This window comes from Coregonus clupeaformis, chromosome 1, assembly GCF_020615455.1.
Source record: "Coregonus clupeaformis isolate EN_2021a chromosome 1, ASM2061545v1, whole genome shotgun sequence".
Classification (NCBI taxonomy): domain Eukaryota; kingdom Metazoa; phylum Chordata; class Actinopteri; order Salmoniformes; family Salmonidae; genus Coregonus; species Coregonus clupeaformis.
In genome coordinates this window covers 68,316,536-68,342,700 of record NC_059192.1, presented here as the reverse complement: position 1 = coordinate 68,342,700, position 26,165 = coordinate 68,316,536, and the positions used below count along the sequence as shown (strand labels likewise).

The 26,165-nt window shown below is 42.3% G+C and overlaps 1 protein-coding gene and 1 non-coding gene across 5 annotated transcripts in view; one reads left to right on the top strand and one right to left on the bottom strand.

Moving 5' to 3' along the window:
* The first annotated feature begins 3,525 nt into the window (after positions 1-3,525).
* Positions 3,526-26,165, top strand: part of afap1l2 (actin filament associated protein 1-like 2) — a 207,566-nt gene continuing 184,926 nt past the window's right edge. For 3 of the 4 annotated variants that reach the window (XM_045222488.1, XM_045222493.1, XM_045222487.1), the window contains exon 1: positions 3,526-3,858. In XM_045222488.1, coding sequence (XP_045078423.1) covers positions 3,843-3,858 — 16 coding nt within the window. In that variant the 5' untranslated portion in view covers positions 3,526-3,842. The remainder of the gene's footprint in view (positions 3,859-26,165) is intronic. The other variant, XM_045222492.1, reaches the window with a different exon arrangement.
* LOC121585167 lies at positions 4,535-4,589 on the bottom strand. The gene has a single exon (XR_006003808.1). It is a non-coding gene; the product is annotated as a U7 small nuclear RNA (small nuclear RNA).

Here is a 26,165-nt window from a genome sequence, read left to right as displayed (position 1 = left end):
CACCCCGTCCTGGCTGCATGCCCATCTTAGCACGACGCGTGGTGCTAGCACCGGACGTACAGGACTGTGCCGGAACACTCGCGCAGTACGTGGCTCCGCATAACACGGAGCCTGCCCAGTCTCACGCTTCCTAGCCTGAGTACGGGGAGTTGGCTCTGCTCTAACTCTAGGCTCCGCCAACCACCCTTTTAGCCCCCCCCCAAAAAAATATTGGGGCTGTCTCTCGGGCTTCCTCCTCGGCCGGTACCCTCTGCGTTGCCGCTGCTCCCCTCTGTAGCGTGCCTCCACAGTCTCCTCCCAAGGACGGCGATCCATTCCGGCCTGAATCTCTTCCCAAGTCCAGGATCCCTTCCCGTCCAGGATCTCCTCCCAAGTCCAGGCTGTCTGTTCCTGGACACGCTGCTTGGTCCTCTTTAGGTGGGATCTTCTGTCACGATCGTTAGATTAGATGAGATGGACCAAGGTGCAGCGTGATAAGCGTACATCTTTAATTAGTACTTAAAACACGAACAAAACCAAAACAACAAACCAACGATACGTGAAGTCCTGAGGTTACACACACCAAACCTTTACGGATCAAGATCCCACAAACTAACTGGTGCCAACAGGCTGCCTAAGTATGGTCCCCAATCAGAGACAACGAGCTACAGCTGTCTCTGATTGGGAACCACCCTGGCCAACATAGATCAACACGATCTAGAACAAAAACATAGAAAACTAACCAATGAAAATCCACACCCTGGCTCAACATTTAAGAGTCCCCAGAGCCAGGGCGTGACATGCACTTAATACTATCCAATCATTCTCTTCAGCTTCTGGTCTGGAACTTAACTAAAATAAATGTGAAATGTTGTCCCTGCATAATTAAAATGACCAATCTATTGAGAATATACCAGTGAAAAGTAATGTGAAATATTTAGGGGTGCAAATGGCGAAAAAACATATTGTCTGTCAACCTTTCAATTTCTCTCACAGATAAAATAAAACAAAATCCATCTTTAACTAGATGGTAACTTTACAAGTAAAGTTGTGGGGCCTGCTAAAGCTCTTTAAAAGTATTTTTGTGGTAGTGGAATAAGTTGTAAACACTTTACTCAAGCTGATGTCATGATAAACAAGTGCCCTCATAATGCAATGATGACGAGAAAGACAGTGTTTGTCTGTATTCTGATTGAAATGATATACGAGAAAAAAATAAAACAGCGTAACTTGTTACACTGTTTGATTTGTTTGAAAAATATACCTTCCCTGAAAACATTTTGCATTTGTCGAATAGTTTTCCTCATTCATATTAACCTTTACATTCACTGAGCCCCTCTATTCTGGGTTCTTTGTCTTGGATGGACCTGTGAAGATACTGACACCCACATAGTGAGGAATTTTGATAAGAATACAGACATGCTAGGCCTAAATGACATGCTCAAGTATGCATGTTGTAAGATTTTGACTTAAAATCCCTGAATCAATTGATTAGAAAAATATCCAAGTTTAAATAAATGTGTACATGGATAATCAAGATTGTCTTGTCCCTGTGGATTCTTGTAAACAGGTTTATTTAACTCAAGTCTTCCACAGTCTTCCTCTATCAGAGAGAAACACAGGCAGGTAAAGTTTAATGGTCAACATGGAGCAGCTATTGGGTTGTACAGGACTGATAGTTTCTTGTTCATAGTTTATAGTTCATATACAAGTTTCTTCCACATTGTTTATCAAAACTCTGTGGCACAGCTGTTAGTTGAAGGCTTTGAAATCTAATACTCAGTTTGAATATCAGCTTAGCATTTTACATTCTGCATCCCTATTTTGCCTCCAAGTTGACTATTTTACAAAACAATATGAATCTATGGCATTACTTATGCATAGGACAAAAGCTTTAATATTATATACTAAATAATTATTTAAACAACAATGTGGTTACAAAAAAAAAAAAAAAGTATTATTAGTAGGCCTATAACTTGGTTGGGACTCAACCCCTTGTCTAGCTGTCACAGAGTTCCTACTGAGCTACCGTTCAGGTGCTCTACCTAGGAAAAAGTCCTGACCACCTTTCTTAGGTGAGGGCGCGCAAAAAAAAACATTTCCTCAAAGTTTGTACCAACAGATATAATATATAATAATAATATAATAATAATAATAATAATAATAATAATAATAATAATAATAAGCCATTTAGCAGACGCTTTTATCCAAAGTGACTTACAATCATGCGTGCATACATTTTTGTGTATGGGTGGTCCCGGGGATCGAACCCACTACCATGGCGTTACAAGCGCCGTGCTCTACCAGCTGAGCTACAGAGGATTGGAGATGTAGCCAATTGAATAGCCTATCATTGTAGAATATGCATAAAATGCATCCTCCAATTGCAACGTCTGCCTATGCCCACACATATTGTCTAAATAAATGTTTTATACCCTCAAACACCAAGTTAGGCATATGCTACCTAATTTCAAAATAGGCAATCACTGTCAATCATGAATGATAATTCTTCAGGTTTTACTGGTGAAACGTCCAAACTGCATCTCCATGCCAATCATTTGATTAATCTCAATCAGTTTCAATGGAATATGCATTTAGATCTTCTTGAATTTCTGTTTTGTGAGCGAATTAGAGCACATGGTGTTAACAAACTATTAGACATTCTTGTATTTTGTTTCAATTAAAGCATATCCTGCCTGGAGTTTTGGGGCATGAGAAAAAATGTGACTATTCAGCTTCAGCTAACCATCCTAAAATCTCATTAGAAATGTTGTGTTTTTGGTGTAATAGTAATGTTATATGGCTACTATGCTATGGTATTATATTCGGTTCTGTTGTGTAAAATGCTAATTAATCATTATATGATCTTGCTAGACATTGATTCAGCTTTGATCTAACTTTACTTAACAAACACCATTGTGAGAAGTGATAATCTTCTATTTGTAATTTGTAATAATAATATTTGTAATAATAATGAGTATGACTATTAGGCTTAGGAAACAGATCTTGATGAGATGTCGTTTTAAGCGATTGGAGCACAGATCGTTTTTCACGGAATTTTCGTGGTAATTAAATACAAATTATTTAGAATTTATCAGAATGAATTTTCCAGAAATAGTTTTACCAGCTCCTTTTATTCTCAAATTGAAAAAAGTGATGGGGCACCGCAAATCGGCATCAAAAGCTTGTCAACATTAACATATTTTGACTATATAGAAACGTATCTCATGACATGTCACTGCATGGGGCAAAGTAGCCTTCAATGAGGAAACAAAAATATGCAGAAGGGAGAAATGGTCTGCTAAATAGTTCACAACAATGTTTTTGGAGAATGTTTGGTAATGATATTCTCATTTAGTAGTCTATAAATGGTTCTGTAGCCTACATTTTGCCCACGTGTCCCTTTTTCAGTGGTGCCTATAGCCTAGGACATCAGATCCTGAAGGCACCCCATCAGTAGCCTTATACTAGAAGCAGCCTACTGAACAATGGTACGAAAGCCTACCAATATCAGCTAATACCAGTAGAGGTCGATGTTTGAAAGCAACTCGGAATCGAAAGCACCGAACCCATGGCGAAATCAGTGGGATCTCGCATTTTGCAACACACTTTACGAAAAAGCATGTGATCAAACGAAGCATTGGACATCATTGATCACGTGGTAATCTTACTTTCAAACAAGCATCCGTACATTGTATCGGATCAGTAGTGCTTTGAAAACTGCATCGGAGCTCAGATATCTATCAAGCGTCCCTTCACTAGTTTCAAGTGTTGATTTCACATTCACTGACCGGCTACTACAGCCTGGGATTGTCTTCTCAGAGACGAAACAGTGACAACCGAGTCTTGGTCGTGCGTTGAAAATGGAAAAGCACAAAGGTATGGACATTATTATCTAAACTTTCAAAGTGAACTGAGAAAACAACGTGTGAGTCTGTGTTGTTTTTCTAAGCGCCTGGCCCTGTAGCCTTCTGGTTCTGACTTAGCATCTTGCAATGTGCAGTAATTTTGCAGTGTAACTACAGTTAGAGTGCAGTATAACTGCAATTCAACTACAATTACTGCTTCCAAAATACCACTGTCTACTGCAGTTACTGCACTTTTACTGCAATCTTTTTTTGTAAGGGCAGGAACACAATCAGATTAGAATAAGATTCCCTTGGTCTGACAGGGTTAGGTTAACCCACTTGAAAAAATACTATAGTATTCACTGTAGTGTTTTGCTCACTTTACTGTAGTATTCCCTGTAAAGTCTGCAAAAAAACTAGTGAACACTAGTGTTTATTGTAGTATACTGTAGAATTTACAGTTAACTATAGTATAAAAACTGTAGTAAACGAACTGTAGTAGTATATACTATAGTAATTAATGTAGTGTTTTTGCGGAATGTAGTATACTGTAGTATTTACTGTAGTGTGTTTGCAGATTGTAGTAGTATATTGTAGTATTTATTATAGTGTCTTTGCAGACTGTAGTAGAATACTGTAGTTTTTTGGCAGACATCACTGTAGTATTTACTATAGTGTTTTTGTTTTATTATCTTTGACATAGAAGTGGAGACTTTCTCTATGAGGAAATCTACTGGAGAAATACTAAAAGAGCAAATTGTCCATAACCGGGAGGTAGGTCGGTCTAGGCTCTGAACCGATAATTCAGCACTTCTGCTATTTTCTATAACCTGTAGGGAACGCAATATGGTCTATAACTTATGGGTGGCACAAATTGGATATGGGGGAGGGGAATAGGCAGGGTACAGTATATGCAAATTAAATACTGTAGTATTTACTATAGTAAAAAAAAAAAGTGTTTTTGCAGACTAGCGTTTTTGCCGACATTACTGTAGTATTTACTATAGTATTCTACAGTATACTACAAAATTATATAGTACGTACTACACATGATTGAGGGATACTACAGTGTGTAGTATATTATTCTACAGTTTACTACATACTTCTATAGTAAGTACTGGAGTATTCTATAGTCAACTGTTTTGACAGTAAATATTTACTCTGGCCTGGCATACTTCTGTTCTCTCTGCTTCCTCTGGGACGAACAATGTGTATGTTTCATCCCTCCATTCCCAACCCTCCATTAATGGTTTCTCTCTCCTAAATAAACACAAGTTCATTCACAGCAGTCACTGGAGATTAATTCCAGTAGCAACAATTGTTCTCCCAAGATTCCACAGATTCCTGCGGTTACTTTTCTCCCTGAGAATGTGTGCAGTGGTTAATACTTTAATATTATTCACTGATAGACCCTGAGACGTGGGTGTTTATGGAATACTTCACCACCTTGACTATTATGACTGCATGCATTGCATTACATACACAGAGCAATAAAACACACGTGGCTTATAAGCTACCTACGTAGGATTGGAAAGAATTCAGGACCATGACCAAAGTGAAATGGGGCTTCATATATGGCTGTCATCATTATCTATGAATTTAGCCCAGTGGGAAATGTCGATTTGAAACTCTTTTCATCAAATGGTTAATTTAGTGCCTCAGACCTAGGCTACAGGTGAAACAAAAGCGGTACTCATCTTGAGGTCCTAGATGCTGTGAAACCCCCTTGTGTATTATTCACATACCTCACTGTGTGGGAGGCGTTGGCTTCAGAACAATGTAGTTGTGAGAGTTGTGTCGCAGTTCTCTTTCACTTCATTATTTGTCTTCCTCTTGAGACAACTGAACATCTATGCTATGTGATGTAAGCCAATATAAGCAGGATTTATGTCCATGTACCTACATGTCAAAGGCTGCATTTAGACAGGCAGCCCAATTCTGATATTTTTTTTCCACCAATCACGTCAGATCTTTTCACATCAGATCTATTTCAGAGCTGATCTGATTGGTCAACAGATCAATTAGTGAATAAATGTGCCCCCCCCCTAATCCCCAGAACTAAAATCTTGCTTCTCGCTTCGATCACTTGTTAACATTTTAATACAACTCATTCAACTAATCAAGGGCTTAGCAGTTAGTTGATTAATTGAATCTGGCATGTTAGTGCTGGGGTAGAACTAAAATGTGCACCCTCTGGTGGAATCGAGAAACCACTCTTTTAGGGAATCTATTTCACCAGCTACGTCATCTTAAACCTCAAAGTTATTGGCTGTGTTCGAGAGCATCAAAACCGTGATGTATCATGGGTAAATTGTGACTGACTGACTGATCTACGAATAATATTGAGTAGTTATTTATGATAAAAGGTGATTTGTAGATCAGTCAGTCAGTCACAATTTACCCATGATACATCACAATTACCCACAATTCAATTACCAATGCATTTAGACCCAACGTTTGAACGCTGGATGGGCTTTGAACCTGTAACCTGCTTTGGTGGGTTTAAGGTTCAGTGGGTTTGCCTGGTGTTGGGATGCAGAGGAGGCTGGCTATAAGATGCGGGCCACTGGGACTGGCCCCTGCTACCTTGGAAGTGTGTCAGGGGTTTTATTTGCCAACTGGGAGAGTGGTGCGTGGGTAATTCAGGAAGCCGAACAGGACTATAAAAATGATGAAAAGAAGGCTCTCTTCCTGCTCAGCAGCGGTGGGGCGCTGAGTTTCTTTGGGGGTTGTGTGTGTGCTGTGTTGCCCTTTGTGTTTCGCACATTGAAACATGCTTTTGGGTGATTAATCACTAAACCAGTCTTAAAATGACCATGATTTTTGAGATTTTCATAGAATTGTATCTATAGGAGGGTCCTTTGGTGGAAGGATTGTTTACATATATTTGACATTTGTATCTTAAAGCATAATTGAGAAATAATTAATTTAATTTGGAATATTTGTCACATTCTGGCCTTACTCAGGCATCCTTTAACACATTTCTTACATACATTTATGAATATTGAATAATATTAACATTAATATTGCAATTATACCATTTTTGATTTGGCAAATATTTCAATATATATTGTTGACACAGGAGGTTGGTGGCACCTTAATTGGTGAGAACGGGCTTGTGGTAATGGCTGGAGCAGAATAGGTGGAATGGTATCAAATACATCAAACACATGGTTTCCATGTGTTTGATGCCATTCCATTTGCTCCGTTTCAGCCATTATTATGAGTCATCCTCCCTTCAGCAGCCTACACTGATTGTTGAACATAATGTACTCTACGTGCACATCAAAGTGCCAGAGTGGGATCTTTGCTATGCATTTTTTTGTTGTTGTTGTTGCTAGTTTTGGCCCATTTTATAGGGAGAGTGAGGTAAGTTGTGCCAAAGGGTTAGTTGAGCCACCCCTTGTTTCTAGGGAACCATACACAAAATTAATTATGTGACCACATATATTTAGGAATAGGTCAGAATTTCATGTAGTCTGTGAAGCAAGAAACCACATGGAAAAAGTGGTAAGCAAGTTAGTAAGCAAGGTCCAAAAAATGGATTTTCACAAAGTCAAATTAATTTGTGTTATGGGTTTCATGATGCTTGGGGGGTTTTAATGTGGGTGTCTCGTGTGTGTGTGTGTTCGCACGTGGCAAGCATTTGTACATTCACTCTGCCAAAACAGTACACAGTTGCAGTCACTCACCCTTCTAGATAACTTGAAAGAGTCTAACCAGGTGTTGTGTCTTGAAGTCGCCTAGGCTGGTGTGCGACAGGTGGAACAGTTGGTTTGACATAGGCTATCCAATCTCTGGGGCTAGTTAGGGACCGTCAATAAATTACACATGTTGCACATGTTGCACATCTTTTAGTTGTCTCATTAAATGCTTTCAATATTTGTATATGAATTTCTACAATTTATAGTTGGTTTGAGGTTTTTAAGTCATTGAAAGGCTATTGGCCTTTTCAAATATGGTCACATATACATTGTGTAATTTATTGATGGTCCCTAACTATCCCCATAGAGATATCGAATGTCAAACCAAATTGACCATGGGCATTATGATCATGTCTCATGCAGCTGCGCTCCGAATTGATGATTACTTGGGTGCAGCCAGCTGTGGGCAGGATTGAAATAAACCCAACCCATAGAGATAGATAGAGGACTTTGTATCTGTGCCATTATGGTGTCTGTGACAGCATGGGCAGCGCCATTGAGGCAATCTCCATTTTGAAGTAGTCATTTTTCTATATTGGCTGACCCCTCCTGATGACCCGGTTGGACATGACTCCAACAGGGTCACCAGGAGGGATCAGCCAATGAAGTTGGAAGTCCCACCCAGTTGACTACATTAAAATGGTGGAAGCCCTCAATGGCACAGTCCATGCTAATACAGCCTTTTGGTCACTAAAGGCCTCTCATTCTATATGACCCAACCAAAGGAAAACGGTTAAGGGACCCTTCATTCCGTTACATACCATTTTTTCTTATCATCTTGCAAATCTCCTTTTTGGACAAGACAGACTTTATGACCAAAATGATCCTATTTACACTTTGTAGTCAATTTTGACACTATAATAAATGTTTCTGACTTATATCGATATAGGGCCGTTTTCAAAATGAGAAGTTGCTTTTAAGGGGCAGTCACTCTTTAAGACTGGGTTATACATCAGTTGCAGTCTCTATAAGCTACAAGATGAGGTCCTAAACCTAACCTCCTTGTAGCTGTGTTGGCTAATATAGTCAAAATGGTTGCTTTGGTGTAAATTGTGCTATTTGGCCAGGGGCAAGTTGAGCCAATGACTAATAAATATACCCCATACAAATGATGATTACAATTTGTCAGTTTCATGCATTAAGGACCCAATTCTGACTTAGGAAATGTACACCTTTCCTACACACTTCTAAGTAGTTGGTATTCAGATTTATCGTATGCAGGTGCGTAACAAGCTTTACAGGCATGGTTCCCTTGCGTGAGCCAAATACATTTAATTAAACCGCTGAAAACCCTCCCACTTGCTGGCCAACAGATTTTCGTGTGGAGTTTTTATTCAATAGGGTTTTTAGTAAATTTATCTAAAGCCATGCCTTTAAATTTGGTGAACCTTTAATTAGAATTTTCTCGACAGACTTACTAGAATATATGGAGAGAACAGTTCAGAATATTAGGGACCAATGAAAGAAAGCCATGTAAATACACTCATGTTCGTTTCCTTTTCAGCACCAATTGGTATTTAGGGTTAGAAAGGTATTTATGAATAATACTTTAGTTAAATGGTTTGGAGAGCCTTTACGCACAAAATCAAAAATACAGTTGTTTGATTCCTCCTGAAAGTAGCCATATTCAGTTGTTCAATCTATGAAATATTGGAAGGTGAGAAAAGTATACAGTAGGGGTTGAACAGTAGTCCTATAAATATACCCTAATAATACTCACTAATCATGGAACTGTGATAACAACAGTCCAGTCATCATGAACCGTGCGCCAGGCTCCATGTTTAAAACATTCTAGAAATTATAAATCAACTCGGTAGGTTTGGTGCTATACTGTCATTTGCACATGGCTACAGAAGCCTATAGCTTGGGTCTCCACATTTCATCCCTGCCAGTTATAAGGCCAGTATTTCATAAACTTCACTTTGGAAAAGGTGATATGTTGATATGCCATATGACTGGTTTCTCATTGGTCTCCAGCGATCATAAGGTAAAATAGATCTAAAACAATTGTCATTTATATTTACAATCCCCTTATCCAAATGGCTTACTCATTTACCTAGCTTGTATCAATAGCTCTTATCAATTTGTAAAATTAGAGTGCATGGAGAATTTTTATTGGAAAAAATAAAGCACATGTTGTTCCACTTGGAACCGACAGGTTGCTCGACTTTATTCATTGTTTCATCACGCGTAAAGGTGGTGGCATTCTGAGGGAATTAAGTCATGGTCAGAATACGGAATCTGTAGACACACCTCTGCCACACCTACATTTCTTTGATCTCCAAACAAAGTTCAAGGTCAGAATACGCATAGTGAGAAAAGTGCATAAAAAGAGAATTATGTTCCATTTACGCGCGCTTAACTCACGGTCGGAATTCCGCCCAAATGCATAGTATTTTGAAGACACCTCGCATTCGTGTGATTAGTCAATTTCAAATTATGAAAAAGGGGTTTGCTCCCCTCTAGGCCACAATTGAGGTGTTTTCTTCCAAAGCGTAATGTAAGGCATTATCCCTGGGATATGAGGTTAAACCTATGAGCCTATGTTAAAAGTGTTAGAAATGTGTCCCTATGCTGAATTTACCACTTTATTTTAGAAAAGCTATGCTTTCAAAACGGTTGTTTACATGAATCCTGATTATTTTGTTAGAAAGAATTTGGCTTGGCCGGTATCCCGGGTATTTGGAAAAAGCCACTGGATGGTTTTTCAATACCGTCAATGTCAAAAATATTTATTTGAAGTTTTTCAATAAATTCTGATATTTGTAACTACTTTTTAAGTTAATACCTGCAGTCACCTGTCACATTATTGTACATTATGAAGCTTACCGTAGTTCCCCAGAACAGTTGAGCCAGTCACGTGCTTGTTTGTAAATGTTCTATATCTATCGGCGAGTCTGTTGTGCAGCACACGAGGTGATGAAGTTACACTTGTATGTAATTCACTAGTAAATGTTTGCCATCAGATATCTTATGTCTTTCTGTCAGAAGTCAAAGAGCTCTGGATGAGTTATCTGTACAGTAGCAGCAGCGTAAAAGAGGGGGGGGGGGGACAATGCAAATACTCTGGGTAGTCATTTGATTAGCTGTTCAGGAGTCTTATGGCTTGGGGGTAGAAGCTGTTAAGAAGCCTTTTGGACCTAGACTTGGCACTCCGGTACTGCTTGCTGTGCGGTAGCAGAGAGAACAGTCTATGATTAGGGTGGCTGGAGTCTTTGACAATTTCTAGGGCCTTCCTCTGACACCGCCTGGTAGAGAGGTCCTGGATGGCAGGAAGCTTGGCCCCAGTGATGTACTGGGCCGTACGCACTACCCTCTGTAGTGCCTTGCGGTCGGATGCCGAGCAGTTGCCATAACAGGCAGTGATGCAACCAGTCAGGATGCTCTCGATGGTGCAGCTGTATAACTGTTTGAGGATCTGAGGACCCATGAATCCTGAGGTGGAATAGGCTATGTTGTGCCCTCTTCACGACTGTCTTGGTGTGTTTGGACCATGATAGTTTGTTGGTGATGTGGACACCAAGGAACTTGAAACTCTCAACCTGCTCCACTACAGCTCCGTTGATGAGAATGGGGGTGTGCTCGGTCTTCTTCTTTTTCCTGTAGTCCACAATCATCTCCTTTGTCTTGATCACGTTGAGGGAGAGGTTGTTATCCTGGCACCACACGGCCAGGTCTCTGACCTCCTCTCTATAGGCTGTCTCATCTTTGTCGGTGATCAGGCCAAACACTGTTGTGTCGTCAGCGAACTTAATGATGGTGCTGGAGTCGTGCCTGGCCACGCAGTCATGAGTGAACAGGGAGTACAGGAGGGGACTGAGCACGCACCCCTGAGGGGCCCCCGTGTTGAGAAATGAGGTAAAACTGATTTAAGTTCCCCTGCATTAAAGTCCCCGGCCACTAGGAGCGCCACCTCTAGATTAGCGTTTTTCAGTTTGCTTATGGCCTTATACAGCTTATTGAGTGCGTTCTTAGTGCCAGCATCGGTTTGTGGTGGTAAATAGACAGCTACAGTGGGGAGAACAAGTATTTGATACACTGCCGATTTTGCAGGTTTCCTAATTACAAAGCATGTAGAGGTCTGTAATTGTTATCATAGGTACACTTCAACTGTGAGAGACGGAATCTAAAACAAAAATCCAGAAAATCACATTGTATGATTTTTAAGTAATTAATTTGCATTTTATTGCATGACATAAGTATTTGATACTTCAGAAAAGCAGAAATTAATATTTGGTACAGAAACCTTTGTTTGCAATTACAGAGATCATACGTTTCCTGTAGGTCTTGACCAGGTTTGCACACACTGCAGCAGGGATTTTGGCCTACTCCTCCACACAGACCTTCTCCAGATCCTTCAGGTTTTGGGGCTGTCGCTGGGCAATACGGACTTTCAGCTCCCTCCAAAGATGTTCTATTGGTTCAGGTCTGGAGACTGGCTAGGCCACTCCAGGACCTTGAGATGCTTCTTACAGAGCCACTCCTTAGTTGCCCTGGCTGTGTGTTTCGGGTCGTTGTCATGCTGGAAGACCCAGCCACGACCCATCTTCAATGCTCTTACTGAGGGAAGGAGGTTGTTGGCCAAGATCTTGCGATATATGGCCCCATCCATCCTCCCCTCAATACGGTGCAGTCGTCATGTCCCCTTTGCAGAAAAGCATCTCCAAAGAATGATGTTTCCACCTCCATGCTTCACGGTTGGGATGGTGTTCTTGGGGTTGTACTCATCCTTCTTCTTCCTCCAAACACGGCGAGTGGAGTTTAGACCAAAAAGCTCTATTTTTGTCTCATCAGACCACATGACCTTCTCCCATTCCTCCTCTGGATCATCCAGATGGTCATTGGCAAACTTCAGACGGGCCTGGACATGCGCTGGCTTGAGCAGGGGGACCTTGCGTGCGCTGCAGGATATTAATCCATGACGGCGTAGTGTGTTACTAATGGTTTTCTTTGAGACTGTGGTCCCAGCTCTCTTCAGGTCATTGACCAGGTCCTGCCGTGTAGTTCTGGGCTGATCCCTCACCTTCCTCATGATCATTGATGCCCCACGAGGTGAGATAAGCTATTACATAAGCTAAACATAAGCTTTTACAGTTTTTAATGTCCCGTTGGTAGGATATCCGTGATCGTAGTTTGTCTATTTTGTTTTCCAATGATTGTACGTTGGCTAATAGGACTGATGGTAGAGGCAGATTACCCATTCGCCGTCGGCTCCTTACAAGGCACCCCGACCTACGTCCCCGATATCTCTGTCTCTTTCTCATGCGAATGACAGGGATTTGGGCCTTGTCGGGTGTCTGAATAAAATCCTTTGCATCCGACTCGTTAAATAATACATTTTCGTCCAGTTAGAGGTGAGTAATCTCTGTCCTGGTATCCAGAAGCTCTTTTCGGTCATAAGAGATAATAACGCGAAAAAACACACACAATAGCACAATTGGTTAGGAGCCAGTAAAATGGCAGCCATCTCCTCTGGCGCCATTCAGTCCTATCTTACTGGAATAGTGTATGATCTCACCCTTCCATTCCTCATGATCTGTCTCCAATCCCCTCACTGTGATATTCCTAAGGATGTGCCGGGAAGGCCGGGAAGAAGGGAGCGAGGGAGAGATAGAGGCAGGGCAGGATGCTTGAAGGAGGTGGCATCGGGTACAGTCAGCTTAATTGACTCAACAGAGTGGGGGTGACATTTTTCACCACTGTGTAGATCCGTTTGTTGGAAGAACTACCTCAGTGGCATAGAACTGTGAATCGATCGTTGAGATGCAATGGCGCTACGTTCTGGGGCTCTGCAGTCCACTTCCTTTTTAACATTTGGGCAATTCCATGCCATGATGGCCCAAATATATTTATGATGTTTTGGATCTTCCTGAAATGAAATCCATAAAATTGTCCTTAGGGGAAAGGATGTTTGGCATACCTTTGAAATATGTATCCAAAATAATTCTTGAGAACTACAACGAAGATTCTGTAGATGCTACAAAGCCAGTGTTGGTTTAATCTGAAACCTTACCATGTGCTCTAAAATATGAATAGTGTTTAGATTAAGAATACACTTGATTTATTATGTAAATATCTCAAAAGTAACCTTTTTGATTTTGTTCACTTTTAGACATGTTGTTTTAAACAATACTCTACAAGTACATCAAATTGGGTCTCTGCTACTTTTGAAGTTATAATCAATTTTATGAGCACCACCAACACAGTGAATGGGAAAATGGATTCAAAAGGGAATTTCCTCTGCTGGTGATTTGCTGAATGTGCAATCCTAAAGGAGGGCTGTGATTGGTTAATGGCCTATAATGTCAATTTATATCTATAAAATGGGTCCTATTTTCAAAAGTACCAGAGAGCCCAATTACAAAATGGAATTGCCCCATGATATTTGTGTCTCAAGTATGCATATCATAGATCAAATTTGATGTGACTAGTTGATTTGTGTTCTAGAACCCTGTGTGTTACTAATTTAGGCCTAACAAAGTTGATTTACTGTTTAATGGATGACCCGCTTCACATATCTACCCCCCTCCCCTTTTTTGTACTTTTTTAAAATTCATATTAATCAATTATTTTACACAATTATTTTTGATGAAACTAACGATTAACTTCGCTATTGTAGTAGTTGGGATTCAGTTCAATTGCGGTGAAACAAATCATGTGCATCAAAATAATCATTTGTGAATCGGGAACAGCAATTCTTTGAAAAAATATTAGCTGTAGCCTTCCTTTTGGATTATGTGGCTGCAAAACTTGTTTTGTAGATACCTGAAGTTGATTTGGGCATTCAATTTATGGGACATTGCAACTCAATAGATGCGAGTCAACCTGCAAAGTAAACACTTCTAAGGTAAGATACATATGACTAAACTAGAAAAGGTAAATTTCCTGAAGAAAATGTGTGTGCTTGCTTCAGCTGTCTAAAAAGATTTGTATGGTAGTGGGAGATACAGTTGAAGTTGGAAGTTTGCATACACTTAGGTTGGAGTCATTAAAACTCGTTTTTCAACCAATCCACACATTTCTCGTTAACAAACTATAGTTTTGGCAAGTCGGTTAGGACATCTACTTTGTGCATGACACAAGTAATTTTCCATCAATTGTTTACAGACAGATTATTTCACTTATAATTCACTCTATCACAATTACAGTTGGTCAGAAGTTTACATACACTAAGTTGACTGTGCCTTTAAACAGCTTGGAAAATTCCAGAAAATGATGTCATGGCTTATTGATAGGCTAATTGACATCATTTGAGTCAATTGGAGGTGTACCTGTGGATGTATTTCAAGGCCTACCTTCAGACTCAGTGCCTCTTTGCTTGACATCATGGGAAAATCAAAAGAAATCAGCCAATACCTCAGAAAATGTTTTTTAGACCTCCACAAGTCTGGTTCGTCCTTGGAGGCAATTTCCAAACACCTGAAGGTACCATGTTCATCTGTACAAAATATAGTATGCAAGTATAAACACCATGGGACCATGCATCCGTCATACCTCTTAGGAAGGAGACGCATTCTTTCTCCTAGAGATGAACGTACTTTGGTGCGAAAAGTGCAAATCAATCCCAGAACAACAGCAAAGGACCTTGTGAAGATGCGGGAGGAAATACAGTGAGGGAAAAAAGTATTTGATCCCCTGCTGATTTTGTACGTTTGCCCACTGACAAAGAAATGATCAGTCTATAATTTTAATGGTAGGTTTATTTGAACAGTGAGAGACAGAATAACAACAAAGAAATCCAGAAAAACGCATGTAAATTTTTTTATAAATTGATTTTCATTTTAATGAGGGAAATAAGTATTTGACCCCCTCTCAATCAGAAAGATTTCTGGCTCCCAGGTGTCTTTTATACAGGTAACGAGCTGAGATTAGGAGCACACTCTTAAAGGGAGTGCTCCTAATCTCAGCTTGTTACCTGTATAAAAGACCCCTGTCCACAGAAGCAATCAATCAATCAGATTCCAAACTCTCCACCATGGCCAAGACCAAAGAGCTCTCCAAGGATGTCAGGTACAAGATTGTAGACCTACACAAGGCTGGAATGGGCTACAAGACCATGCCAAGCAGCTTGGTGAGAAGGTGACAACAGTTGGTGCGATTATTCGCAAATGGAAGAAACACAAAATAACTGGCAATCTCCCTCAGCCTGGGGCTCCATGCAAGATTTCACCTCGTGGAGTTGCAATGATCATGAGAACGGTGAGGAATCAGCCCAGAACTACACGGGAGGATCTTGTCAATGATCTCAAGGCAGCTGGGACCATAGTCACCAAGAAAACAATTGGTAACACACTATGCCGTGAAGGACTGAAATCCTGCAGCACCCGCAAGGTCCCCCTGCTCAAGAAAGCACATATACAGAGCGGTCCGAAGTTTGCCAATGAACATCTGAACGATTCAGAGGAGAACTTGGTGAAAGTGTTGGAGGAGGAGGAATGCTACCTATGACCCCAAGAACACCATCCCCACCGTCAAACATGGAGGTGGAAACATTATGCTTTGGGGGTGTTTTTCTGCTAAGGGGACAGGACAACTTGCTAAGGGGACAGGACGGGGGCATGTACCGTGAAATCTTGGGTGAGAACCTCCTTCCCTCAGCCAGGGCATTGAAAATGGGTCGTGGACGGGTATTCCAGCATGACAATGACCCAAAACACACGGCCAAGGCAACAAAGGAGTGGCTCAAGAAGAAGCACATTAAGGTCCTGGAATGGCCTAGCCAGTCTCCAGACCTTAATCCCATAGAAAATCTGTGGAGGGAGCTGAAGGTTTGAGTTGCCAAACGTCAGCCTCGAAACCTTAATGACTTGGAGAAGATCTGCAAAGAGGAGTGGAACAAAATCCCTCCTGAGATGTGTGCAAACCTGGTGGCCAACTACAAGAAACGTCTGACCTCTGTGATTGCCAACAAGGGATTTGCCACCAAGTACTAAGTCATGTTTTGCAGAGGGGTCAAATACTTATTTCCCTCATTAAAATGCAAATCAATTTCTAACATTTTTGACATGCGTTTTTCTGGATTTTTTTGTTGTTATTCTGTCTCTCACTGTTCAAATCAACCTACCATTAAAATGATAGACTGAGCATGTCTTTGTCAGTGGGAAAACGTACAAAATCAGCAGGGGATCAAATACTTTTTTCACTCACTGTAGGTACAAAAGTATCTATATCCACAGTAAAACAAGTCCTATATCGACATAACCTGAAAGGCTGCTCAGCAAGAAAGAAGCTACTGCTCCAAAACCGCCATAAAAAAGCCAGACTACGGTTTGAAACTGCACATGGGGACAAATATCGTACTTTTTGGAGAAATGTCCTCTGGTCTGATGAAACAAAAATAGAACTGTTTGGCCATAATGACCATCGCTATGTTTGGAGGAAAAAGGGGGTTGCTTGCAAGCTGAAGAACACCATCCCAACCGAGAAGCACGGGGTGGCAGCATCATGCTGTGCTATGGTGCATGAGGTGCACTTCACAAAATAGATGGCATCATGAGGAAGGAAAATTATGTGGATATATTGAAGCAACATCTCAAGACATCAGTCAGGAAGTTAAAGCTTGGTCGCAAATGGGTCTTCCAAATGGACAATGACCCCAAGCAAGTTGTGGCAAAATAGCTTAAGGACAACAAAGTCAAGGTATTGGAGTGGCCATCACAAAGCCCTGACCTAAATCCTATAGAAAATTTGTAGGCAGAACTGAAAAAGTGTGTGCGAGCAAGGAGGCCTACAAACCTGACTCAACTACACCAGCTCTGTCAGGAGGAATGGGCCAAAATTCACCCAAGTTATTGTGGGAACCTTGTGGAACGCTACCCGAAATGTTTGACCCAAGTTAAACAATTTAAAGGCAATGCTACCAAATACTAGTTGAGTGTATGTACATTTCTGACCCACTGGGAAAGTGATGAAAGAAATAAAAGCTGAAATAAATCATTCTCTCTACTATTATTCTGACATTTCACATTCTTAAAATAAAGTGGTGATCCTAACTGACCTAAGACAGGGAACTTTTACTAGGATTAAATGTCAGGAATTGTGAAAAACTGAGTTTAAATGTATTTGGCTAAGGTGTATGTAAACTTCCGACTTCAACTGTATGTTAAACGCCCACACTAGTAGAAATTCACTTTTTCTAGCTGATGGCCTGAGCTTACCCATGATGTTGCGCAGCGATTTACATTTTAGTCAAAGTGTCTGTGTGAATGTGGTGTATTTTCCTATGATATGATGTACAAATTATTTTCAGCCTACATTCTGTTTCAGGGCAGGGTTTTATTTGAATGTTACCACCACCCATCAGAGACAGCTACAAAGTTATTCCTCTTTGCGACTGAGATTAGCCAAAGAGCCTTGTATCCACTTGGCTGCCTGAGCCATGGAGCAGATTATATTAGGAGGTGCCAGACATTCTTAATCCATTGGATAATTTGACAATTTTCACTTATTCTTTAGCTAGTCTGTATAAAATATATATATCTGACCATTTTAATTGTGTGATATGATAGCATTTTGCAAACCCGCTCCCACCGTCGCCCCAAGATGAATGGTTTTGACCACTAAAGTTTTGCTTCACTGCTTTGATTGGTGTAAGGTTAGCTAGAAACCACAAGTGTCTATCCAGATAAAGAAAAGGCACCCACGAAGGAAAATTCAAGCATGCATTATCATGAGCAAAGTCATTGTAGCCTATCATTTCACTTCCCCTGTGAGAACCATGAGCACGGGCTGACTTGGCTTTGCTGTACCGCAGCCGAAGCATGCCAGCAGCCTACCTACCAAAGGTTGCACCGTGTCCATTACAATTAAGAAAAAAACGCATATCAGCTGTCTTTCAATAGTTATCCATATTACCGGAGCTTCATCTCATTCTTTCTAACTATTTCTATGTCGTGTTCGCGGACGCAATTTATGGAATATGCCAAAACTTTGGAGATAACAATAGATGGCGAAGTCAAAGATAGGTCATTGGTTTCCATCTGTGGTGAAGTTTTTCCTAAATCAATGCTTTTACTGCGGTCATAAATCAATCCTTCTAGGGCTGTTGTGGTGACTGTATTACCGCCACAACTGCAGTCATGATTCATGACCGCAGTAAAATTCCATGTGACTGTTGAGTCACGGTAATCTCCTTTTATGCACTCTGGACATGCTGTGGTAGTACCCAACTTGCTAACTACCATCAGGTCCTAATGGCCTGGTACTCAGGGCTCTATTGTCTCTCTAACCACTCTGACATCAATGCAAATGCAATCGAAAATCACATCAAACACTTATCAAAACAGTAGAACTATTGTACTTTTAAATCTCACCTTACTTTGATGATCAATTTGAAGAAAGAAGTTCAACAGCTTGTTGAAACAGTGTAAAACATGGTTGTTGTGGATGTTGTTTCAAAGCCTAACACAACTAAATGGACAGTGCTCTCTAAAGGTGATGATTAATTCAAAACTCTCATACGCATATTAGAGCTTATGCATAGGCTTATGAGCCCAAGCACTAAAAAAAATACCTGAATTAAAATTATAATTGTGCAGTTATACAATACAGTGGGGAAAAACAAGTATTTAGTCAGCCACCAATTGTGCAAGTTCTCCCACTTAAAAAGATGAGAGAGGCCTGTAATTTTCATCATTGGTACACGTCAACTATGACAGACAAATTGAGAAAGAAAAATCCAGAAAATCACATTGTAGGATTTTTAATGAATTTATTTGCAAATTATGGTGGAAAATAAGTATTTGGTCACCTACAAACAAGCAATATTTCTGGCTCTCACAGACCTGTAACTTCTTCTTTAAGAGGCTCCTCTGTCCTCCACTCGTTACCTGTATTAATGGCACCTGTTTGAACTTGTTATCAGTATAAAAGACACCTGTCCACAACCTCAAACAGTCACACTCCAAACTCCACTATGGCCAAGACCAAAGAGCTGTCAAAGGACACCAGAAACAAAATTGTAGACCTGCACCAGGCTGGGAAGACTGAATCTGCAATAGGTAAGCAGCTTGGTTTGAAGAAATCAACTGTGGGAGCAATTATTAGGAAATGGAAGACATACAAGACCACTCATAATCTCCCTCGATCTGGGGCTCCACGCAAGATCTCACCCCGTGTGGTCAAAATGATCACAAGAACGGTGAGCAAAAATCCCAGAACCACACGGGGGGACGTAGTGAATGACCTGCAGAGAGCTGGGACCAAAGTAACAAAGCCTACCATCAGTAACACACTACGCCGCCAGGGACTCAAATCCTGCAGTGCCAGACGTGTCCCCCTGCTTAAGCCAGTACATGTCCAGGGCCGTCTGAAGTTTGCTAGAGTGCATTTGGATGATCCAGAAGAGGATTGGGAGAATGTCATATGGTCAGATGAAACCAAAATAGAACTTTTTGGTAAAAACGCAACTTGTCGTGTTTGGAGGACAAAGAATGCTGAGTTGCATCCAAAGAACACCATACCTACTGTGAAGCATGGGAGTGGAAACATCATGCTTTGGGACTGTTTTTCTGCAAAGGGACCAGGACGACTGATCCGTGTAAAGGAAAGAATGAATGGGGCCATGTATCGTGAGATTTTGAGTGAAAACCTCCTTCCATCAGCAAGGGCATTGAAGATGAAACGTGGCTGGGTCTTTCAGCATGACAATGATCCCAAACACACCGCCCGGGCAACGAAGGAGTGGCTTCGTAAGAAGCATTTCAAGGTCCTGGAGTGGCCTAGCCAGTCTCCAGATCTCAACCTCATAGAAAATCTTTGGAGGGGAGTTGAAAGTCCGTGTTGCCCAGCGACAGCCCCAAAACATCACTGCTCTAGAGGAGATCTGCATGGAGGAATGGGCCAAAATACCAGCAACAGTGTGTGAAAACCTTGTGAAGACTTACAGAAAACGTTTGCCCTGTGTCATTGCCAACAAAGGGTATATAACAAAGTATTGAGAAACTTTTGTTATTGACCAAATACTTATTTTCCACCATAATTTGCAAATAAATTCATAAAAAATCCTACAATGTGATTTTCAGGATTTTTTTTCCTCATTTTGTCTGTCATAGTTGACGTGTACCTATGATGAAAATTACAAGCAGCCATACACAAGCCTAAGATCACCATGGCAATGCCAAACGTCGGCTGGAGTGGTGTAAAGCTTGCAGCCATTGGACTCTGGAGCAGTGGAAACGTGATGAATCACGCTTCACCATCTGGCAGTCTGACGGACTAATCTGGGTTTGGCGTATGTCAGGAAAACCGGCCCGAATGCATAGTGCCAACTGTAAAATTTGATGGAGGAGGAACAATGATCTGGGGCTGTTTTTCATGGTTCGGTCTAGGCCCCTTAGTTCCAGTGAAGGAAAATCTTAACAGTACAGCATACATTGACATTCTAGACGATTCTGTGTTTCCAACTTTGTGGAAAAAGTTTGGGGAAGGCCCTTTCCTCTTTCAGCATGACAATGCCCCCATGCACAAAGTGAGGTCCATACAGAAATGGTTTGTCGAGATCAGTGTGGAAGAACTTGACTGGCCTGCACAAAGCCCTGACCTCAACCCCATCGAACACCTTTGGGATGAATTGGAACGCCGACATCGAGCCAGGCCTAATCGCCCAACATCAGTTCCTGACCTCACTAATGCTGTTGTGGCTGAATGGATGCAAGTCCCAGCAGCAATGTTTCAACATCTAGTGTAAAGCCTTACCAGAAGAGTGGAGGCTGATATAGTAGCAAAGGGGGGACCAAATCCATATTAAGGCCCATGATTTTGGAATGAGATGTTCGGTGAGCAGGTGTCCACATACTTTTGGTATGTCATCACCATGCGTTTCCATCTCCTCCCCTCTCTCCTTTATTCCATTCTTGAGCGTGCAGATGGGCTGTCAACAGTTTAGTGAAATGTTTCGTAGTGAATACATGTTACTATTGATGTTCCCGAACAGATTTCACTTGGTTTCCCAAATGAAGCACCTGGTAGCTGCAGGAACAAGGTTGGAGAGCCCATGGCATACAGAGTTTGGGGGGAATATCACCTGTTGGGCAGCTCTTCAAACAGTGGTTGATGCTTGGAGTGAAATAAGTTATATATTTATTTTAAATTATATTTATTTCTCAACTACTAATACTAATAAGCATATGTGCTGCTATATATTCGAAGTAGCCTACAAAACAGACCAGCAAGAAAGCGCTCGTCCTCTATTCGCTATTGGAGTCCTCCCCTCCTTTTTACATCAGATGTCACAGAGTGCTGTACAGAAACCCAGCTTAAAACCCCAAACAGCAAGCAATGAAGATGTAGAAGCACGGTGGCTAGGAAAAACTCTATAGAAAGGCAGGAACCTAGGAAGAAACCTAGAGAGGAACCAGGCTCTGAGGGGTGGCCAGTCCTCTTCTGGCTGTGCTGGGTTGAGATTATAAGAGTACATGGCCATTTAACGCCAAATTGTTCTTCAAAATGTTTAAACGTTCATAGATGACCAGCAGGGTCAAATAATAATCACAATGGCTGTAGAGGGCGCAACAGGTCAGTACCTCAGGAGTAAATGTCAGTTGGCTTTTCATAGCCGAGCATTCAGAGGTTGAGACAGCAGGTGCGGTAGAGAGAGAGAGAGTCGAAAACAGCAGGTCAGGGACAAGGTAGCACGTCCGGTGAACAGGTCAGGGTTCCCTAGCCGCAGGCAGAACAGTTGAAACTGGAGCAGCAGCACGACCAGGTGGACCGGGGACAGCCTGGAGTCATCAGGCCAGGTAGTCCTGAGGCATGATCTTAGGGCTCAGGTCCTCTGGGAGGGGAGGGAGAGAGGGAGAGAATGAGAGGGAGCATACTTAAATTCACACAGGACACCAGATAAGACAGGAGAATTACACCAGATATTACAGACTGACCCAAGCCCCCAAGTACATAGACTATTGCTGCATAGATACTGGAGACTGAGACAGGGGAGGGTCGGGGGACACTGTGGGCCCGTCCGACGATACCCCCGGACAGGGCCAACTAGGCAGGATATAACCCAAACCACATTGCCAAAGCACAGCCCCCACTCCACTAGAGGGATATCAACAGACCACCAACTTACTACCCTGAGACAAGGCTGAGTATAACCCATGAAGATCCCCTCCACCGCTCGAGCCCGAGGGGGCGCAAAACCCTTAAGCCCGGACCGGACACAGACCAGAAACAGCTTCGCCGCCTGCGCCTTCGTCCTCTGTTCTGTTTCCCTCTCCGGTGGCTTCTTCATTGTGTTCAGATCCTCAGAGCTCCCACCCTCATCAGACCGTGAGGCTGCCTGAGACTCCGGCCCATTCATCATCCTTGATGGATAATACAGCTGGCTCGGGTCCATCGGGCCCCACCGCCCTTCGGTCCTCGATGGGTTTGCGAAACCACTCGAGGTGAAAGAACGGCCGGACCTCCTCAGTCATTGCACCAGCTGTTGTCATCGACAGTTCTATTATATGAAAGATCTTGAATTCCCGGGGCAAAAACCCTGTGCTATCCTGGAGCACGAGTACAGGACATTACAAGGCTGCTTCCAACCATTCTACGACAGATACCGGGAGCTGACGCAGTCGTAGTCCATGTGGTGTCAAACGACATCAGGAGGGCTAGCTCGGAACTTCTGAAAATTTATTTTAAAGAACTGATTCTAGCACTGAAAGATTCCAAAAGTGGTCAATTATTTTAGGTCCGGCACAATCATTGGGCCGTGGGTGTGAAAGATTCAGCAGCCTACTGGCATTACACACCTTGCTAAAATGTCATGCGTCTGGGTGTAGCGGTAGGATGGAATCAGGCGCAGGACACAGAACTATAATAACGAAGTTCTTTACTGGAACAAAAATAGCAGAGCAAATCCTCCACGCAGGGAAGAGCAAATACCGGCTCACCAAAAGACAGCAAAAGAACGAACATTCACGCACAGTACTCCGGTGACGACGAATGCCGAAGCCTGCCCGAGCAAGGAGGGGCAGCCTCGGCTGAATTCGTGACACTGTAGCTCTGTTGGAATCACTTTTATAGATAACTTCGATACCTTCTGGAAACAGAAATGATGGAGTCCATTCAAATCATCTTGACTCCTGGACTCCACGCATTTCGAGGCTGCTTTGAGACAATTACTTATCAATGACCCAAACCAGTTTAGTTAATCCCTACCATTGTGTCGCTGAGTTGTCATAATGCTGCAGCAAATGTACATTATCCCAGGGGCGTTGGCAGACACAATGTAAGTAACTTAATTTATGTCCACATATCTGCCCTGAATAACCTCTGTTGATCCTACAGCTATTGTATGCAGTAGTCATGTACCTGTGAACCAGAGTTATACTGTTAGCACTGAGGCGGTGTGCCTTAGTAGGAAGTCCACTGTATGCAGCTCACTCTGCAGCTCAAATATAAATAACATGAGCATGTCTACTTCTGATAAGCCTCCCAGTAAAGCAATAAAAACAATTCAAGCGTCCCAGAAAAGTGCAAAAATATTGCCCACATTAACATAAATAGCCTAAGAAACAAGGTTCATGAAGTTAACTTCCTAGTAACAGATGACATTCATATTCTATCTCTAAAGCTCACTTAGATAATACCTTTGATGATACGGTAGTAGCAATACATGGTTATAACGGCTACAGAAAAGACAAATGCCAATTGGGGCAGTGTGGCGGTCTATATTCAAATCAAATGTTATGCTTACTTACAAGCCCTTAACTCTATTTTCTTAGAACTGTATTGTTGGTTAAGAAAATATTTACTAAATAAACACTAAAGTAAAAAAAAAGTAACACAATAAAATAACAATAATGAGGCTATATACAGGGGGTACCGGTACCGAGTCAATGTGCGGGGGTTCAGGTTAGTCGAGGTAATTTGTACATGTAGGTATGGTTAAAGTGACTATGCATTGATAATAAACAGCGAGTAGCAGTAGTGTAAAAACACTGGGGGGGGGGGGACAATGCAAATAATCTGGGTGGCCATTTGATTAGCTGTTCAGGAGTCTTTTTGGCTTGGGGTAGAAGCTGTTAAGGAGCCTTTTGGACCTAGACTTGGCGCTCCGGTACCGTTTACCATGTGGTAGCAGAGAGAACAGTCTATGACTTGGTTGACTGGAGTCTGACAATTTTTTGGGCCTTCCTCTGACACCGCCTAGTATATAGGTCCTGGATGGCAGGATGCTTGGCCTCAGTGATGTATTGGGCTGTACAAACTACCCTCTGTAGCGCCTTACGGTCGGATGCCGAGCTGTTGCCATACCAGGCGGTGATGCAACCGGTCAGGATGCTCTCGATGGTGTAGCTGTAGAACTGGTTGAGGATCTGGGGACCCATGGCACATTTTCTCAATCTCCTGAGGGGAAAGGCGTTGTCGTGCCTTCTTCACGACATTCTTGGTGTGTTTGGACCATGAAACTCTCGACCCGCTCCACTACAGCCCCGTCAATGTGAATGGGGGTGTGTTCGGCCCTCCTTTTCCTGTAGTCCACGATCATCTCCTTTGTCTTGCTCACGTTGAGGGAGAGGTTGTTGTCCTGGCACCACACTGCCAGGTCTCTGACCTCATGTCTCATTGTTGTCGGTGATCAGGCCTACCACCATTGTGTCGTCAGCAAACTTAATGATGGTGTTGGAGTCGTGCTTGGCCATGCAGTCATGGGTGAACAGGGAGTACGAGGGGACTAAGCACGCACCCGAGAGGCCCCCGTTTTGAGGATCAGCGTGGCAGATGTGTTGTTGCCTACCCTTACCACCTGGGGGCGGCCCATCAGGAAACCCAGGATCCAGTTGCAGAGGGAGGTGTTTAGTCCCAGGGTCCTTTGCTTAGTGATGATCTTTGAGGGCACTATGGTGTTGAACGCTGAGCTGTAGTCAATGAACAGCATTCTCACATAGATGTTCCTTTTGTCCAGGTGGGAAAGGGCAGTGTGGAGTGCGATTCTGATTGTGTCATCTGTGGATCTGTATGCCAATTGGAGTGGGTCTAGGGTTTCCTGGATGATGGTGTTGATGTGAGCCATGACCAGCCTTTCAAAGCACTTCATGGCTACCGATGTGAGTGCTACAGGACAGTAGTCATTCAGGCAGGTTACCTTCGCTTTCTTGGGCACAGGGACTATGGTGGTCTGCTTGAAACATGTATTACAGACTCGGTCAGGGAGAGGTTGAAAATGTCAGTGAAGACACTTGCCAGTTGGTCCGCGTGTCCTGGTAATCCATCTGGCCCCGCGGCCTTGTGAATGTTGACCTGTTTAAAGGTCTTGCTCACATCGGCTACGGAGAGCGTGATCAGTCGTCCGGAACAGCTGGTGCTCTCATGCATGCTTCAGTGTTGCTTGCCTCGAAGCAATCATAAAAAGGCATTTAGCCTGTCTGGTAGGCTCACATCACTGGGCAGCTCACGGCTGGGTTTCCCTTTGTAGTCCGTAATAGTTTGCAAGACCTGCCACATCCGACGGAACATTTGACTGTCTGTGCTAGCAAAACAGTCCTGAAGTGTAGCATCCATGTCATCTGACCACTTCCGTATTGAGCGAGTCACTGGTACTTCCTGCTTTAATTTCTGCTTGTAAGCAGGAATCAGAAGGATAGAATTATGGTTCGATTTTCCAAATGGAGGGCGAGGGAGAGCTTTGTACGCTTCTCTGTGT